At 29.2% G+C, this 18,626-nt stretch overlaps 5 protein-coding genes across 8 annotated transcripts; 3 read left to right on the top strand and 2 right to left on the bottom strand.

Annotated features, from left to right (window-relative positions):
* The first annotated feature begins 169 nt into the window (after positions 1–169).
* On the top strand, positions 170–2,291 carry Pif1 (Pif1 DNA helicase). Its single transcript, XM_074253002.1, has one exon. It carries the CDS (start codon positions 332–334, stop codon positions 2,222–2,224), a length of 1,893 nt encoding a protein of 630 aa, XP_074109103.1. The 5' UTR covers positions 170–331; the 3' UTR covers positions 2,225–2,291.
* Positions 2,289–7,713, bottom strand: Brun (trafficking protein particle complex subunit brun). The gene is made up of 5 exons (XM_074253011.1): positions 7,581–7,713; positions 6,610–7,409; positions 3,589–5,964; positions 3,273–3,493; positions 2,289–2,576 (listed from the first exon to the last, which is right to left on the bottom strand). Exons 2-5 carry the CDS (start codon positions 7,298–7,300, stop codon positions 2,382–2,384), a joined length of 3,483 nt encoding a protein of 1,160 aa, XP_074109112.1. The 5' UTR covers positions 7,301–7,409; positions 7,581–7,713; the 3' UTR covers positions 2,289–2,381.
* A 22-nt stretch (positions 7,714–7,735) lies between these two features.
* Blos2 (biogenesis of lysosome-related organelles complex 1 subunit 2) lies at positions 7,736–9,560 on the top strand. The gene is made up of 2 exons (XM_074253008.1): positions 7,736–7,879; positions 8,779–9,560. Exon 2 carries the CDS (start codon positions 8,833–8,835, stop codon positions 9,328–9,330), a length of 498 nt encoding a protein of 165 aa, XP_074109109.1. The 5' UTR covers positions 7,736–7,879; positions 8,779–8,832; the 3' UTR covers positions 9,331–9,560.
* Positions 9,549–13,676, bottom strand: Eloc (transcription elongation factor elongin C). Of its 2 annotated transcripts, none has more exons than XM_074253009.1 (4): positions 13,578–13,676; positions 11,850–11,907; positions 11,398–11,591; positions 9,549–10,028 (listed from the first exon to the last, which is right to left on the bottom strand). In XM_074253009.1, exons 2-4 carry the CDS (start codon positions 11,880–11,882, stop codon positions 9,887–9,889), a joined length of 369 nt encoding a protein of 122 aa, XP_074109110.1. In that variant the 5' UTR covers positions 11,883–11,907; positions 13,578–13,676; the 3' UTR covers positions 9,549–9,886. The 2 variants fall into 2 exon arrangements, with proteins under 2 accessions (XP_074109110.1, XP_074109111.1); XM_074253010.1 differs by lacking the exon at positions 13,578–13,676 and adding an exon at positions 11,995–12,096.
* Positions 12,366–16,713, top strand: LOC141533909 (sister chromatid cohesion protein DCC1). Of its 3 annotated transcripts, none has more exons than XM_074253003.1 (7): positions 12,366–12,586; positions 14,483–14,650; positions 14,721–14,922; positions 15,103–15,295; positions 15,372–15,683; positions 15,743–15,926; positions 16,531–16,713. In XM_074253003.1, exons 1-7 carry the CDS (start codon positions 12,555–12,557, stop codon positions 16,631–16,633), a joined length of 1,194 nt encoding a protein of 397 aa, XP_074109104.1. In that variant the 5' UTR covers positions 12,366–12,554; the 3' UTR covers positions 16,634–16,713. The 3 variants fall into 3 exon arrangements, with proteins under 3 accessions (XP_074109104.1, XP_074109105.1, XP_074109106.1); XM_074253004.1 differs by having other exon boundaries at positions 12,367–12,571; XM_074253005.1 differs by lacking the exon at positions 12,366–12,586 and adding an exon at positions 14,074–14,214.
* The last annotated feature ends 1,913 nt before the right edge of the window (positions 16,714–18,626 follow it).

Genomic DNA, 18,626 nt, shown 5'->3' with positions numbered 1-18,626 from the left:
CTTCAGCGTCACAAAAATGACAGACGTCAGTTGATTTCAGTATGATGTAAATACCTTTAATCACCAGCAGATGGCGCAGTGTAACATTTATTTTTTATTTAAAGAATCCACAAGAATTGGCGCGAAAACTGCTGCCTAAACTTGCATTAAGAATAACGGTACATAAACAAACCCTTAATCTTAACCTCACTTAGTGTATAAAAGTGTCATTGTGTCACTCTCCTCATGTATTTAATTTTTATTCAAAACTAAATGAAAAATAAAAAAAAAATTAACTTATTAACATAATAATAAATAAATAAATAAATAAATAAACAATTAATTAAAAAAAATGGAGCCAGAAGGTTGTTATGTAAATAGCACAGTAGTTTTAGAGTGGACAAATTCCTCGGGAACAACAATACGAAAAGTGAACTATAGATCAGCCCAGCTCCGACTGATTCGAAATAACCTCCGTCAGATGCTGGTGCAAGTCCAAGCCGAAAAATCAAACACGACTTTTAAATTACTGATCCGTGGAATAAATGTTCTTAATCGTTTTATGCATGAAGGTAAAGCCACAATTAAATTCAACGAGGAGCGGTGTACACTTTTTATCTCAAATGCTCCAGCAGCTCAGCTGACGTCATTTCTAAAGACGATTTTCGTGAAAATGACAGGCCAACCCGAGACGAAGGTGAGTTCTTTGAAGCAACATATAGCCGCTAATGTAAATTTAGGTGGCGCTCAGGACATAAGCCCGGCTACAGCTGGTGAGTTGAAAGCGGCTAAGGAAAAGGCTCTGGTTGTCGCAAATTCACGTAAAACCTTGACAACACCTTCGCCGAGTAACATACGTAAGCGTAAATTAATAAATTCTGAAAATAGTTCAAAAGTACCCGCAGCTAAAAAATTATACAGCAACCCGACGTTCGCCGAATTGACAGAAGAGCAATCAGAAGTGTTGACAGCTGTTCAGCGCGGCAGCAATATTTTTTTCACCGGCTCAGCTGGTACGGGAAAGTCGTATCTTCTGAAAAGAATCATCGCGGAGCTGCCGCCAGACGTGACAACCGTCACAGCGAGCACTGGAGTAGCCGCTTGTCACATTGGAGGCATAACACTCCATCAGTTCGCCGGAATTGGGCTTGGAACGGGCACTTTGGAGCGTTGCTACCAACTTGCGTCGCGTCCGTCTTCAGCTTCGGTTTGGCGAAAGACCAAGCACTTGATTATCGACGAAATTTCGATGGTAAACGGCGAATTATTCGACAGGATTGAAGCTGTCGCGAGGCATGTTCGCAGGAACGACCGGCCTTTTGGTGGGATTCAATTAATTTTGTGCGGAGATTTTTTTCAGCTTCCACCCGTTAAAAAAAATGAAAACATTAAATTTTGCTTTGAAAGCAAAGCTTGGGACACTTGTATCACTTGCAATTTTGAGCTTCAAATAGTCCATCGTCAGAAAGACCCGAATTTTGTCAAGTTGCTCAATAGCGTCAGAATTGGAAGAGTTACTGATGACATTAAAGAAACTCTCAGAGCTACTGCTAAGCAGAAAATTGAAAAAGACGGAATTTTAGCGACAAGACTCTGCTCGCATGTCAAAGAAGCTGATGAAATAAATGAATCCCAGTTGGAGAGACTTGAAGGTGCTGCTAAATATTATTCCGCTCAAGATTCTGATGAGTCTATGACCCAAACGCTGGATCAACAATTGCCAGTTCCTGGGAAACTTACGCTTAAAATTGGCGCGCAAGTTATGTTGCTGAAAAATATTAATATTAACAGTGGATTGGTCAATGGAGCTCGTGGAGTAGTTTTAAGGTTTGACGATGAAATTCCAGTTGTTCAATTTTGTTCTGGAGAAATTTATCACGCCAAAGCGGAAAAGTGGATGCTGAAAATGGCCAGTGGGAATTTTATTCATCGGAAACAAATTCCTTTGAAGCTTGCTTGGGCTTTTTCTATCCACAAAAGCCAAGGATTGACTTTAGATTGCGTAGAAATGAATCTCAGCAATGTTTTTGATGCTGGACAATCTTATGTTGCCCTCTCCAGGGCGCAAAGTCTTGCAGCTTTAAGAGTTTTAGATTTTAATGAAAAACAAGTCTGGGTCAGCACAAATGTCCTGGAATTTTATAAAAAGTTTAGAAGAAATTTACAAAATACAAAATTATTTAAACTAGGTAGTAATAAATCTTGTCCGGGAAAATCTAAAAAAAAAATTGTTATTGTTAAATAATATTTAATTATTTTGTAAGATTTTAAATGACTGATTTTGACAATAAATTTATCTTTTAAATAAATAAGATTTTAAGTCTATGTTGTTTATTGTAAATTAAAAATAATAAATTTAAAATTTTTTTACATATACATACAGGAGATTTTTTGTACAAATATCAGTAGTCTTCGGCGGTTATTTCAATAGGTGGTATATAGCGCCATTCATTGTCAGCTATCGTTTGATTTTTGTGACTGGAACTTGATGACGATGAATTGTCATGGTTACTACTACATCGTATGTCTAGTTTAAATTGACCTGGCATGAAAAACACTACCCGGCATTCATGGTAAGCACGTCCGTATTCTTGTAACTGTTGATTTAATACAGTTTGTTAATTAAATTATTTAGATATTCATAAGCGATAATATAATCAATTTTTTATATATTTTATATTTATCACAAATATCATATATGTTACATATATAAAATATATGAAAAATTCATGTGGGTACTCAAATGAAAGGTCTTGGTGAGTGTAATATCGAGATGAGCTTATATCTTTAAAAATATCATTAGGTGACGAAATACAATATTATATGTTCATTATTGACATTTTTAAAAATATAAGCTCATTTTAATGTTACACTTATCGAGACCTTTCATTTGAGTACCCACATGATTTTTTTTATATATTTTATATATATGATATTTCTGATATTTGTGAAATATATAAAATATATAAAAAATTCATGTGGGTACTCAAATGAAAGGTCTCGATAAGTGTAACATTAAAATGAGCTTATATCTATAAAAATATCATTAGGAGACAAGAAACAATGTAATTTCTTAATTATTGGCATTTTTTAAAGTTATAAGCTCATCTTGATATTATACCTATTAAAACCTTTCATTTGAGTACCTACTTGGCATTTTTTTTTATATATTTTATATATTTTTCTCTCAGTATTATATATGTATACAACTTCAAAAATTAAATTTTTATCGCTTATACCTTTAAAACTGTCAATGAATTTGTAAATAAAACTATATTTTTTTACTAACTTACCGTAGGAAGCATAACTTTGCTAGCTCCAGCGATTGCCAGTAAATTATCAAGCTTATAATTACAAGTACCATTTTGATAATCCTGATAAAAATCAATCGTCAAGCACAAATTACTCAGCGGCCGTTCAAGAGCATTGCAAACTCCAACTCCAATACTAACACAGTCGCCAATGGTGCAAGTGATTTCATCCTGCGGTTTAACAGCCGTATCATTAATAACAACAAAAAAAATAAAAAAAAAAAAAAAAAAAAAAAAAAAAAAAAAAAAAAAACCATCTTTAGAACATCAAAAAAAATTTTTTTAAAAATAAAATAATTACCCCACTGCAAAGGACTCATCCGTACAAGATCCAGCATGTCGCGAGTAAAAGAAATGCCAATTAAATTGGCTTTACCAGTCAAATCAGTCCCCAACAACTGCCACCTCATATCAACCAAAGCAGCGGTGTGCTGTGAGCAAAGTTTCTGTAACTCAGCATCTAAATCTCCCCCATCAATCGAAGACAATTTATCCAGCGGACATCTATCAACTGGAACCGGAATTCTACACGATTCTCTTCCTCCCATATAAATACACTTGCTCTGTGTATAATACAATTCCATTTCTTGATTAGTCATATTATTTACATCAAGTACTAAGTAAAATTGACTAGGTGTTTCAGCTGGCAAGACATCCCAACTGGTGATATTGACACTCGGCAGCATTTCAATAGAAATAAAAACCGATGACACTCTGCAGTATCCAGCAGTGAGTCCAGCCCCACCAGAATACTTGATCATCAACTGGCCCTCTACAATAATATTCGACGGAGGCTGGATAGTTAATTTAGCTAATTGCGAATTAATCCCTGAGCTAGCTGAATTTTTACCACCGCTAGAAGACGAAGGCAAAGAAGAAGGTTTTTTTTTTGACTGCGTTAAATGACTCCTGGATGGCCAAGACTTGGATCCATGTGAAGAAGCGTTGCTAATCCTGGGACTATTTTTTTGCTGGTGATCTTTGTTGGCAATAAATTCCATGTCAGCAAAAAGATACAGCGTGAGACTAGCGCTGGCGCCTGGTTGCAACGGCAATTGTGAGTTTAAATTGTCATCGCTCCACTGAAAAATTTTCGATTCTTTTATTTTACTCAGCGAAGATTTAATAGAAGTTTCAACAGTCTCAATGGGTACTTGGCCGCAATTGGTTATCGTTATTGTGCACTCAGTGCTTTCACCACCGTAGAGAGACACACTGGCACTGGTGACGATATTCTGCCCAGTGCTGAAGCTAGCAGTTTGTGGTAAGCTAGTAGCTAGGTCGATTTTTGGTAAGGATGGTATCACCGTGATGGTGTAAGATGGATATGGCATGCCCGGAATATTTCTTAACCGGCAATTTGATTTTACACCAAGTGTGTGAGTGCTGAACCCGTGAATCACCAAAGTGCCGGGTTCTCTGGGAGTCCCAGCTAGGGATACGCCAATTGGTCCCGCCATTGCGGGCAGTGTGATGCTCTCTGGAAGCGATTCAAAGACAATTCCGCTGGTTAAAAGCCGCATGTTTGATACGACCAGTTCAAACGGCAGAGGATTTATCAATTGAATAGATACTTCACAAATATCACCGTCCACCCACAAGTAGTCCACGGAATTTTTGGATACATTTTTCCGCTCAAGAGATCCAAAGTTAATTGGAGTGAACAAAAATGGTCCATGGTCTTCTTTGACCCGCTCGATTTTTTGCGGCTGAAGATGAGCTTGCAGATTTTTTAACGTGAATGATTTGGTCGTAGGTATGTTTATTAAATTAGCAGGCGGGATTGCGATCCCAGAATCAAGAACCAGGGGCACTGGTGCGCCTTCACATTGCTGAGCAACGCCCTGCAATTGCAACGCGATGTCCTTACGCTCGTTGGGTCGCAAATAATTGAATAATGCTTGCAAAATAAATGTCATGTGTCGCGTTGCTAATGCTGCGTTGCCCATACAATTGGCAGCTATTATTAATTCATTGAGAATTTGAATTTGAATTTTTGGCCAGCCTTTGCGAGTTTCATCAGTCATTTCTGCTGGATCCAGCGACAATTTAAAGCCTGAGGTAGATTGGAGTAATAAATTGTAACATTGTTTCCAGTCTCGGTTTGGATTGTTGGATGATACGTATCTCAGTGCGGCCAAGCGCATGCAGAATGAAGCTTTTCTGCTGAATCCAAATGAAGAATACAACTCAGCTAGTTTAGTAAATCGCTCGATTTTTTCCTGCTCGCTTAAATTTATGTGATTAAAAACTACGTTGTTTAGGAAACATGCTGCTTGCAGAGGACTATTTTGTTCAATAGATATGCGAGTTGCTTTAAAACTCGCTTCTGTTTCTACGATAGCGGCGTTTTGGTATTTACTGTAATGAACGATAGCTTCACGGTATTTTTTGGCTATTTCGTCGGGTGGGAGCAAGTGCGGTATATGAGTTTTGGGAGCTTCTTCGTTTGCTGGGCTTGCTAGTGATTGAGATTCACGTCTTTTACCCGGGCTTGTCTCTTGCAACGATGAATTTCGGTGGAGAGCCAATGATCTACGGAGATTTGGGTATAATATCATTGAAGACGTGGCACATAGACCTTCATAAGCTGCTCCTAACCACAGCCAATCGTTCACTGTTTGAAGACTTGCTGCTGCTGTGCTGTAATAGTTTAAAGCTTCGATACGAAGACCTAATAATGGGAAAAAAAATGTTTTAATTGATTATTTAATTTTTGATTTATTTATACAAAAAATCATTCTGGTTTTTCGAGAATCGACGTAGTTTCGTCGGAAACGTGCAGAAATGCTAAAAAAAAAATTTATACGCCCTTATGGCTCTCGAAACTCACCTCGGATGCCATAAGGGCGTATTATAAAAATTCTATTCTTTTTTCTAAGTCTAAAAAAAATTTTTAGTTTAGAGAAAATTTTTTAGTTGTATTTCTGCACGTTTCATACAAAAATATGTTGATTCCCAAAAAAAAAAAATTTTTTTTGGTGATATCTATAATAGTTTCTGTGTAAAAAAATAATGAATATTTGTTTTTTTTTTTTTTTTTTTTTTCGAGCTCCGAAACCAGAATGATTCCTCGATGATAAATAAATATAAAACTAAAATTAGCAGACATTCAAAAATTTTTATTTTCATTTTTAATAATTTAATTAGAAGTAAAAAAATTATTTAAAAAAAATTGCACGTATAGTTTTTTGAATTCTCAATACGTGAAATTTTTTCTTTCAATTTTTTTGTAATTATTTTTTGAATAAAAAAAAATCTTTAAAATTGTCCGATGTCTGGTAATTTTATTTTAATTAAACAAATGTATAAAAATTACCAGCTTGTAGACTTAAATCAGCAATATGTTTAGTCATACGTCCTGAGCATTTTTTTCTATTATTTCTTGATTCTAAATCTAGTCCAATGAGTTCCTTTTTTTCAAACGGAGCACGCAGTAATGGAGCGCGATCAGATTTTTCTCTTAATCTCTTAAGTCTTTTAGATTCAAGGATCCAAAAAAGTGCATTTAAACATTCTAAAATTTGATTCTCTAAACTTGGACACAATTCATCAGCATAGTAAATAGCACTTGTTTTAAAATTAGGCGGTGGTACAAAACCCGTTGGAGGTTCATTAATACTATCAGACTCAACTGGTCCGAAAAATATGGCACGTGAATCATATAATGTATCATTATACTTAACTTTAAGTGTTTCATGTAAACGGCACAATTCACTGAATTCATTTTGTTCATCATATTTACTAAATGTTATTAAACCTAATAAACGTCTATGAGTTTGAAAATCACCCCAATCAATATTTTCAACAGGATAATCACGTACAAAACGTATTATTATTTCACGAGTACTGCCACTTGAATCAACAATGTTTAATTTACTTAAACTTTTGTTAATACGTTCGTATAATCTTGATAATAATTTTGGTTTTAATTGGGTACCAATTGACTTTAATAAAACTAATAATGATGCATGATCATGAGTTGTTTGTTCATAATCCGGCTGTGACATATTTTATTGTTAATTTTACTTTTTTATTAGATTTAGATTATTATTTTATCCTTTTTTATCTTTTTTCTTGATTACGTATTTCGATTCAATTTTTGACGTATACATTTATCTGAAATAAATAAATAAATAATTATTAAATTAAATCTAAAGCTGTCAACAAAAATAACTCAAAAATTATAATAATACTCTTGATAGAGATTAACTATTTGTAGGTTGTAATTTAAAATAAAATCGATTTTTTAAAAATAAATAATTATTTTATTTAGTTTATTATACGTACTGATCATAGTAGTTAAATTATTTATTTTTATTATATTAGATATGATAAATAATGACGTTAAATCCACGTAAAATACGAACATTGATGAGTATATATCAGTTACAACTATACGGATATTGATATCTATATCTATATATATTATTCTCATTATTTTGTTCAGTTTAAACACACATAACCTCCAAATCTGTACTGACAGATTTTTTTGACAGTCGGATATATGTATATTTTTCGATCGTTATATTTTACCATAAATATATAAATATATGTTGATGATTATATTTATATATCTATTTTAATACGTAAGTATTAATTTTTTATAAATAATTAATTTAATCTAATATACTTATTTATTACATTAAAGTTAGCTGTCACTTGACAATTTTTTTATTTTTTTTAACAAATAAATTTGTTCTAAAAAATTATTTTTAAAAAATTGCATTTATAATTTTTTAAAATTTCTACAAGTCTATTTTTTTAATAATGTTTTTTTGTTATAATTTATTTGTTAAAAAAAATTTTTTTTTAATTGTGAAGTGACAGCTAAATTTAATGTCATTAAAGTTTGCAGTCACTTGATAATTTTTGAATTTTATTCAATAAATAAATCTTTTCTGAAAAATTGTTTTTAAAAAATTGCATTTATAATTTTTTAAAATTTCTGCATGTCAATTTTTTTTCTCATTTTCTTGCCATAGTTTATTTGTTACAAAAATTCTAAAAATGATTAAATATCTGCTAAATTAATTTTCATTAATTTTCATAGTTAGCTGTCACAATTAGAATTTTTTTATTGTTTTTAATAAATAAATTTGCTCCGAAAAATTATTTCTGAAAAATTGCATTTTTTAATTTTTTAAATGTCAATTTTTTATTCTCATTTTTTTTTGCCATATTTTATTTGTTAAAAAAATTTTTTTAATTAATTATTATCTGCTATAATTTGTGACATTAAATTTCGCATTTACTTGCCCATTTTTTAATTTTATTAAACAATCAAATTTTTACTAAAAAATTATTTTTAAAAAATTGCATTTATAATTTTTTTTCTAATTTTTTTGTTGTAATTTACTTCTAAAAAAAATTCTAAAAATTATCAAATGTCTCTCAATTTAAATAACAATTATTTAAAATTATAATATTTTTTAATTAATTATATTAATAGTTTTATAAATAATTAAAAAAAATATTTATTTTTTAGCTAAATAATTAAAAAAAAAAAAAAAAAAATCGAATTCAACAGATCAATTAAAAAATGACAACAACCAGCAATGAAATTACAGAAGAAATACAAGATAATAAACCGCATTTTATCGACACACCTGAGCACGATCATTCAAGATGTCATTCACCAAAGCACGGTACGACATTATCAACAAGCACCAGTAGTTTTGAAGCATTGGATCCCCATGATCCCAATTTGAGTCGTTTAGCAACGACAATGTTCGAGAAAACTGCTGAATACTTACAAGATGAATTGACATCAACACATGCTGATTATCGATTACTCGAGAGATTAAATAAAGAGACAATAGCCAAGTACGCAGAGTTAAAAACAATATCTACTAATGTATCACAGTCCTTGGATGCGCTAAATCAAAAATACAAAAAATTACAGCCAGTTTTGGATAATATTAATCAAATTGATGACAGTGTTGCTAAATTGGAGCAAGCTGCTTATAAATTAGCAGCTTATTCTAAAAGATTGGAAGCTAAATTCAAAGATCTTGAAAAAGAAACTCGAAGTAAATAAAATAATATTTTAGTTCAAATATTTTAATTCATGAAATTATTATTATTTTTTAAAAAATATTAATTAAAAAAAAATTATTATTATCAAGTTAAATAAAAATTAAAAAAATTTTTCTTCACTTATTTTACAGATCTAAATGTTATAAACATTTTTAAATTAGTTTGTTTAAAAAAAAAAAATTAAACAATAAAATTGTTGGAAATAAATAAAATAATGAATACTTTTAGAAATGGTATTTATTAGTGAAATCTACCTTACATAGTTGATAATAATAATGTTTATATTATTGGTTTAATAATTAAATGTAAGAATGCCATTAATTATTGATGACTATATTATTTAATTAAACTTATTTGTATTGAGCTGTATATTCCGTATGTTTTATTACAAATAAAGTAAAAGTATGCACTAATAGATAAAATAAAAATAATATTAAGTAACACGAATTTCAATTGGCAATGTATAAAATTGTAAAATGTTTACATTGTAGTAAGGCCTAAAGATTCTTATTAATTGTTATTCGTGTTACAAGCAAGTTTATGTAACATTTAAGTCTTTAACAGTCCAGGAAATTACCGGCCATCAACAGTTCAATAGCAACCTCTGGAGCTATTGGAAATTCCGGGATTTCTGTACTGCTGTTGGTGTAACGCACTTTGTAGGTGAAATACATGCATACTTTTTGGAGTACATGAGATCTAAAAAATAGGAAAAATATTTATGAGTCAATTTATGGAACAATTAACGATTAAATAAGTGATACTGAAATTAGCTGACACTTGACAATTTTTTTTTCAAAAAAAAAAAAAAAAAAAAAAAATCCAAAAAATTAAAAAGAATTCAATTGACAATTTTTTTGGAGTTTGTAATTATGGAATTTTTTAAATAAATTTTTTTATGTGTAATTTATTTGTTAAGAAATTTTTTAAATTATAAAATGTCGCTGAATTTTAGTATCATTTAAATATATCAATCAAAATTAAATTAGCTGACATCTGACTATTTTTTTGATTTTAATGTCATAAATTGTGTATATTTTTTTCATTGATTAAATTAGAACAAAAAAAAAAAAAAAAAAAAAATTGCATGCATTGTTTTAAAAATTTTCTACATGTTGAATTTTTTTTTATGAATTTTGCAATAAGAAAAATTAAAAAAATCATAAGATGTCTGTTAACTTTATTTTCATCTAACTTAAAGATAATTAATTCTTAATTATAATATGTATATCAGGAATGTGGACTAGATAGGATCATAATAACAAATTACATTATTATTTCTGCGACGTTTCGGTCATTTATTAGACCTTCATCAGGCATCTGAAAATACGAATTCTAACAATCACTATCTTACATTGCACAGTTGCCTTAGTCATATAAATCATCACAAAATTAACAAAATTGATAGATTTATTAATTATTCTTACTATTATTATTTTACGATTATATTATACTACTATTATTATACGATTAACTCAGAAATAAAGTATACACGACACTTATAAAATTGTTATTGCATGGCAACAGTTAACTCGAATCTAAACTTTATGTACTATACTGCAAGTCATTCGTCATACAAACTAGCGCTGCTTGCGTGAAATATTCGATTCAAATTCCATCTATAAAATATAATTCCAAATACCTCAAATAAATTACTCTCGAAGGTCAGCATACTATATAAACAAAAACCTAAAGTTAAATTACTCCGTTAAGTCTCTAATACAAAATAAATTATTTTCTCCTAGTTGATTTATAATCCTCCAATATATCATTATATAAAACACTTAGATTGTTGGTGTCTTTTTGCTCTAATTTCCATAGTGTCACCTTTATTTCCAGACCCAATATCGAATTTTGAAATCTCGTAACTAATTTATCAGACATCTTCTTGTAAGGGTGATTATCAGATGCCTGATGAAGGTCTAATAAATGACCGAAACGTCGCAGAAATAATAATGTAATTTGTTATTATGATCCTATCTAGTCCACATTCCTGATATACATATTATAATTAAGAATTATGGATGATAATGAAAATAATAATAATAATTAATTCTAATAAACTTACGGAATTTCACGAAAATTAACTTCATTGGCTTCATTTTCAGCAAATTGTCCCGGTCCACTTAACATAGCTTTGATTGTACCACTGGTCAAAGCATGTTCGCGCTTTATGATAAACTCATGACCATCACTGCTCACCAGCTTCACATACATGGCATCTGGACCTTCACATCCTCCGTAAGTAGTACCGGATTCAGACTGTCAATAAAAAATCAATTAACATGCTACGATTGTCAAAGAATATCAATAACTACCCTATGGGAAAAGTCTGATAGGAATGACAAATACACGTATAAGATCCGATAAAATCTATGAGTTTCTATAAGTGCATTTGTCACTATTTTCATTTATTCTAAGAGAATTTAAGAGTTTTTTTCAACAGGGTACCACTTTATACAATACAATTAAATATTTAAATATTTAAAATAAAAAAAAAAAATAAAATCAATTATTTACTTTTTCGGTATGCATATTTATGTCCGATGACATCGCTCGATTACTAGGCTAGTATAACCTGAAAAATACAAATTAACTTGATTAATTTAATAGAAAAAAACATTACAAATAATTTAATTAATTAAAAGTTAATTTAAATAATTACAGTAAACAAAAAGTCGCTGATTTTTTTAAATAAAAGGCACAATAATTAATAAAAATATATTTGTTACAGTGTAAATGATTGGATAGACAGAATAATGAATAATGATCGTAAAGTAGAAGCGCTCGTGTTGTTTCGGGTATCTTCGTACACACTCGAATAATGGTCGGTAATTTTTTTAGTTTTCCAATTTATCATCAATTATTTAATTTAAAAATTTGTTGTTTTTTATTAAAATAACAAAAAATTTGTTAAAAAATTATTTTTATCTGATATTTACAATAATTAAAAGTATTTAAATAAATTAAATATATATTAAGTGAGTAAACATAAATTTGGTGGGAATTCTGCGGCGCCATTTTGACTAAAATGGCGCAGTTAGTTGTTTTCTCTCTACGCGTGCCACTCGTCAGTTGCTATTGTTTAGATTTATGATCAAGCATGCATTGTCAGTCTTGATTTAGATTGTTTTTGTCAAGTGTTTGTTGTTTTAATGAAAATAGATAGAGTATTATTTATTACAACTTTAAATAATTCTATTGAAATTATTCAAAAAATACATCATGGGAGATGACACGAGGTATTGTGCTAATGTGTAAATATATTTATTAATAATTTATTTATGAAAATTAACTTATCGGATAATTGATAATTTTAAGATTTTTTATAACAAATAAATTAAGGCAAAAAAAAAAAATTGACATTTAAGAATTTTTAAAAACTACAAATGCAATTTTTTTTTAAATAATTTTTTGGAGCAAATTTATTTGTTAAAAAAATTAATAAAATTTAATAAACATTTTCTTAATTAATTATCATTACAAAAATTCTTAAAATTTAATAAAGATCTGCTTAATGTAGTTGTAACAAAATTTTTACTATTTCTATACACGACTCGACGGTGGGTACGTCGAGTACAGTCGAAATTTTGTCCAGGTCGCCCAAAATAAAATAAACAAACAAATAGGAAGCTTAGGAGATGCTCTTATTCTCCTAAGCGACACCGCAGCAGCCACCCAGGCTGGGTTAGTGCACGTTTGGACGCCAGTTATTTTTTTTTAAACCAGGGAAAAATAATAAACCCTGTACTTCCAGGGCCGGTCTGCAGGTATTCCAGGGAAATAGATAATATGAAGGTGTTAGAAAAAAGGAGATACAATAATTTTGTATGTTACGAAAAATTAACAATAATATAAACACATATTTATTCAAACAAATTATCTAAAATTAAGTCCAGAGCCGAATTCCTTAGCCGGATGGACTGTATAATCAAATTAATAATTACGCTATTAATTATTGACGTTAAGTGATGGATAGAAATTTTATCTACGCAATAATTTTGAACTACGATACACCCGAACTCCTCAGTTGGGTTATCTCAAAAATGCAATTGTAAATCTTAAATCAATACTGGCTGATTCGAGGACCCAAACGCGTGGCTTTCGGGACAGGTGTTCCACTACAAACCCCCTAACTAACGACGGAATCGACTCGACAATTAATAATAACTTTTGATACCAAATTATTTGAGCCAGGAGACGACGCGACGTGCGGATAATAACTTAGCTCAACTTGTGAGTACTCACCAAAAGAAAAGGGACTCAAACCAAGGCACTAGATCCACAGTCCTTGCACTATGCGGGCTCCCGCGTGTCTGCAAATTTTATTATTACCGAAACCTATGAAGCCTCGTGTCCGATCACGAGGGCCTCTCCAGCAATTTACTCAAAATTTAAAAGTCCCTCTACTCGCGACCGATATTGTAGGGCATTATCCACGCGAGTAAGGGCTATGATCTATTACCAATAATCAATATTATGCTTTTGCATTTTCTTTATTACCTGTCCCGATACCCATCATTGGACCTTGGTCTTAAATGCTGAAACAAGCTTATAATATGATTAAATACGTTATGGCAAAGATTTACGGCAATAAATATACCAATAATGAAATAATAAGACTATAAATAGTTCAGTACAATTTTCTGAAACAAAGTCAAATTAATACTTAAGAACTAATAACAATAATATGTAAATTCTGAAATATAAGTGATAAAGAGTCAAATACAATAAATAAATTAGTCAAATTAATACAGGATAGTCCAACTCTAGAGACACACCGAGTGCGGATCTGTTGCCACCACTAGGCGCAGAGAGGGACGCACACAAGAATAAAATTCGTGTGACATAGTTACAAAAATTAAAAAAAAAAAAATAGATAAATGTCAGTTGATTTTAGAATCATAATTTTTTTTTAATTAATTTTATTTACTGAGTAATTCTAAGAATAAAATGTAAAATTTAATATTATTCAATTTTACTTGTTAGTTTATTTAAAAAAAAAAATTGTTAAGAAAAATTTTTTAAAATCTTAAAATTGTCTGTTACTGTGTTTTGAAATTGGGCAGCTGATCAATCTGTTGTCACTAATAAAATTAAAATTATTATTTATTTATTTCAATGACTTATGCTATCTATATTATTATTTTTAGGGAACTGAGAGATGATGATGACATCGTAGCAACATTAAATCTAGCAAAATTGAATCAATCTCAAGTGAAGAAAATTTGTCAAGTCTTGGACTACCAGCATGGCGCTAGTGATATTAAATTATTAGAATTGGATGATCACATGCTAGAAACTCTTGAGCAAGGAAAAACGTAAGTAAAATAATCATAATATTTTCCAGATAAAGATAATAAAATTTTTTTTTTATAATTTTTATTTTAGTTTATTTTTCAAAGGAGAAAAAAACGATGCTGTGCTTTTGTGTACTGACACTCGTACGTATAAAATTGAAGAAGCTGAAACATCGAATTCTTTGTTACTATGCCCAAATTTGAAGTTTACAAAAGATGTTCCGAAGTCTGATGGTGACGAAATAAAAATAGAAAAAATTCCTACGCGAGGAATTTTTCATAATTATTTTGAGGTAATAAGGTAAAAGCCCCCATTATTGACACTATAAGAGTGATCATGAATATTTGAATTTTTTTATCGTGATTCAAATCAATATTATCAACTTTTTTTACCTTATTCAATGTTAATTTATGGTCAAAATTTTTAATTGATTAAAAAATTTTAATCTTAATAGATAAATTCTTGCTTTTAGAGTTCAATTTGTAAACCAGAAATCAGCAAATTAATTTCTTTATTGGAGCCTTCGTCTTTCAAGGGACCAGAGTATGAAAAGTACATTGAAAAAGATACCCTTTATGATTGGGATAAACTTTTCAGCAATATTCAAGCTAGTGAAAAAGAATTAAAGGATGCAATAACTCACTTTTGTATTCCAATACTTGATGGTATTTTTTAGAGACTGATATAATTAATTTAATTTTTGTAAAATCGTAAATTTATTTTTTTTATTTCAATTTTTAGGCTACTATAGATTAATTTCATTCGAATTTGAAAGCAAAGCCTTGACACTGATGCTAGATTTTATGGAAGAAAATTCTTGGAAAACAAATGCGGTGAATAAAGAAGAAACTTATGAGGCTTTGGAGGATTTAATACCGAAGCCAATATTTGATACTATTTTTGATAAATATACTGTAAAAAATAGTAACGATGATTTGTATACTTATGATGAGAGGAATGTGTGCAGACGTTTGGCTGAAGTTTTACTAGCTAGTTCACCTGTTAATGACTTTGATCGTTTCATGGAAGCTTGGAAATTAGCGATTCCTGAAAGTAAATTATTTTTTAACTAATTATTGAATGTTATATAATAAAATTTATTTGTTTTGTAGATATTAATCCAAAATTAGAACACTTATATGGTACAGCAGTTATCGTGTGGAATGCTGAAAAACAGAGAAAAGATATTGTATCGTTTCCAGAATCAAAACTTTCAAGCGACGTAGTGAAACGATTTAAAGAGTTGTTTGAAGTTAAGAATAAATGGACTGCTGAAGAAATCAAACCTTATTTAATGTAAGTTTTTTTGTTTTTCATTTATGTACACAGAAAGAACAAGATGACACTGAATATCCTCTCAGATTATACTCAATGATATCTGTGATGAAAAAAAAAAAAAAAATTAGATAGTAATTAGTATAATATGGATTATATTCGTTATAATCTGGATTATACTCAGTATAATTTGGATTATAATCAGTATAATCTGGATTATACTCACTATAATCTAGATTATACTCATTATAATCTGGATTATACTCATTATAATCTGGATTGTACTAGCTACTATCTGAAATTTTTTTTCACTCAGTATAATCTAGGATGATATCCAGTGTCATCTTGTTCTTTCCGTGTATATTTTTTAGCTGAAGAAATATTAATTTTTCTCACACTAATTCTCTTGTTAAAAATTTTAGATATACAATTTAGGAATTTTCATTAAAAATTATTTTTTTCCAAATTTATAAAACTTATTTTCAACAAGAAAGTTAATGTGAAAATTTTTATTTCTTCAGCTTAATAAAATTGTTTAAAATTTAAAAAAAATTACTAAATAATTATACCATAGCTTCTACAAATTGAATAATTTTTGTAAATATTTTCTTCACTCTATCTTTAGAAATATGTCATCTGCCAACCTCAGCGTTGACTTCTTACTGACTAAGCACACTCGATCATCAATGGTCAAAGGAATTAAATATTATAGTTCAAAATATAAATAAGTAAATATTAATAAAAATTTTAGATGTTTATAAAAAAATAAAAATAAATTTTTTACATTGTGATAATTAATTAAAAAATATTTGATATTTTTTGGTTTATTTAAATGATTAAATAAATATTGACAATGTTGATAATTTATATGAAAGTGACAGATAGTATTGAATAAATGTTAAGATATAGTCGGACGCATTAATGCATTACAGTCAGACGGACAGAGTTAATAATTTAAAATTTGTCCATCTGTGACTCATAAATATTGTATAATTTTATGAGCAGTTGGTTTAAATGTTACTATGTTGTGTGGAGTGACGGTATGTAGTTCATAGTATATGGATATAAGATATATAATATATACAAGTGTGTGAGAGATTCAAAATTACCATCAGTTGAATATTAATCATATTCTCTTTGCGTCTCTCTATTCTTCTGTATTCCCTTCTAGCCCCCCGGCAGTAAACGCCAACGTCTATTTTATATATCCTCTAGACTCTTACATATTTATGTGATTCCCAATTATTCCGCACTTGTAAGTTAATTTATATTATTTTCATGCTTATCCGATATAAATAATAGCTTAATTAACATGACTAATAATTAGTTGTTGTCGTAGTAAGTCTGTTCAGATAACGTGAAAAACATAATATGTTACAGCGGTTGGATGATATAGAAAATTTAACGAAGTACAAATATAAATAATGGATTTTTAAATAATAGTTGTAGCGGAATTTTTTTTTTTTTTAATATTTCTTGGAAAATTGCAATTTTAAACTCATACAAGATAATTATAGAAACAGTTATCTAGTTTTTGATGTAATTATATCTTGAAGAGATAAAAAACAAATTTATGTACGGAAAATTTAATTAATTGACAAAAAACAAAATAATTTTGTAATTATTGATATTTTTAAAGATATAAGCTCATTTTGATGTTACACTCATCGAGACCTTTTATTTGAGTACCCACATCAATTTTTCATATATTTTATATATGTGATATATATGATATTTGTGAAATATATGAAAAAATACATGTGGGTATTCAAATGAAAGCTCTTGATGAGTGTAATATCGGAATGAGCTTACATCTTTAAAAATACCATTTGGGGAAAAGATAAAACGTAATTTCTTCATTATTGAGATTTTTTACGATTTAAGCTCATTCCGATATTACACTCATCAAGAGCTTTCATTTGAATACCCACATGCATTTTTGATATATTTTTCATATATACATATATATAATATATATAAATATATAAAATATATGAAAAATTGATGTGGGTACTTAAAAAAAAGGTCTCGATGAGTGTAACATCAGGATGAGCTCATATCTTTAAAAATATTAATAAATAAAAAATTACATTGTATTTTGTCAACTAATAATATTTTTAAAGATATAAGCTCATCCTAATGTTATCCTCATTGAGACCTTTCATTTGAATATCCACATCAATTTTTTATATATTTTATGTATATTATATTTCTGATCCCGAAAAAAATACCCTTGAAAAGGCATAAGGAACCAAAAAATTTTTTTTTTCGGGAAACAACGTATCTTTACTTTAATGGCATAAAAATGATGAAAAAAAATTTTTTTTCAAATTTCAAATTAACTTTGATAAAAATTTTTTGAAATTTGAAATTTGTGATAATTTCTTTATTTAATTAAAAAATTTTTTCATCATTTCTATGCATTTAAAGTAAAAATACGTTGTTTCCCGAAAAAAAAATTTTTTGGTACTCCCTTATGACATCTGTAACTCGATATGATTATCCCAAGTATCACTAATTACTGTAAATATATATCAACATGTTAATAACAATTAAAAAATTTTAGAATTACAAAAAATGATAAACTATCATAAAAAAAATTTTGCAAAAAAAAAAAAAAATAAAAAAAAAATTTTTTTACATCAAATAAAAGCACATAAAATATATCATTAATTCTTGCTAGAGTAAAATTACAAGTCTTAGCCTTGTAACGCAATTAAT

Source organism: Cotesia typhae, unplaced genomic scaffold, assembly GCF_013202065.1.
Source record: "Cotesia typhae breed Kobodo isofemale line unplaced genomic scaffold, CoteBio_Ctyphae scaffold_121, whole genome shotgun sequence".
In the NCBI taxonomy this organism is placed as follows: domain Eukaryota; kingdom Metazoa; phylum Arthropoda; class Insecta; order Hymenoptera; family Braconidae; genus Cotesia; species Cotesia typhae.
This window is presented reverse-complemented; position numbering and strand designations above follow the sequence as displayed.

Coding starts and splice junctions, on each gene's coding strand:
- Pif1 (XM_074253002.1), top strand. CDS start 332: ATGGAGCCAGAAGGTTGTTATGTAAATAGCACAGTAGTTTTAGAGTGG.
- Brun (XM_074253011.1), bottom strand. CDS start 7,300: ATGTCACAGCCGGATTATGAACAAACAACTCATGATCATGCATCATTA. Junction 3,494..3,588: donor GAGTCCTTTGCAGTGGGGTA/ATTATTTTATTT, acceptor TTATTTTTTTTG/TTGTTATTAATGATACGGCT. Junction 2,577..3,272: donor GCAAAGTTATGCTTCCTACG/GTAAGTTAGTAA, acceptor TTAAATCAACAG/TTACAAGAATACGGACGTGC.
- Blos2 (XM_074253008.1), top strand. CDS start 8,833: ATGACAACAACCAGCAATGAAATTACAGAAGAAATACAAGATAATAAA.
- Eloc (XM_074253009.1), bottom strand. CDS start 11,882: ATGTCATCGGACATAAATATGCATACCGAAAAA. Junction 11,592..11,849: donor TAAATATGCATACCGAAAAA/GTAAATAATTGA, acceptor TTTTATTGACAG/TCTGAATCCGGTACTACTTA. Junction 10,029..11,397: donor GTTAATTTTCGTGAAATTCC/GTAAGTTTATTA, acceptor CCTATTTTTTAG/ATCTCATGTACTCCAAAAAG.
- LOC141533909 (XM_074253003.1), top strand. CDS start 12,555: ATGGGAGATGACACGAGGTATTGTGCTAATGT. Junction 12,587..14,482: donor ACGAGGTATTGTGCTAATGT/GTAAATATATTT, acceptor TATTATTTTTAG/GGAACTGAGAGATGATGATG. Junction 15,684..15,742: donor GAAATTAGCGATTCCTGAAA/GTAAATTATTTT, acceptor TTTGTTTTGTAG/ATATTAATCCAAAATTAGAA.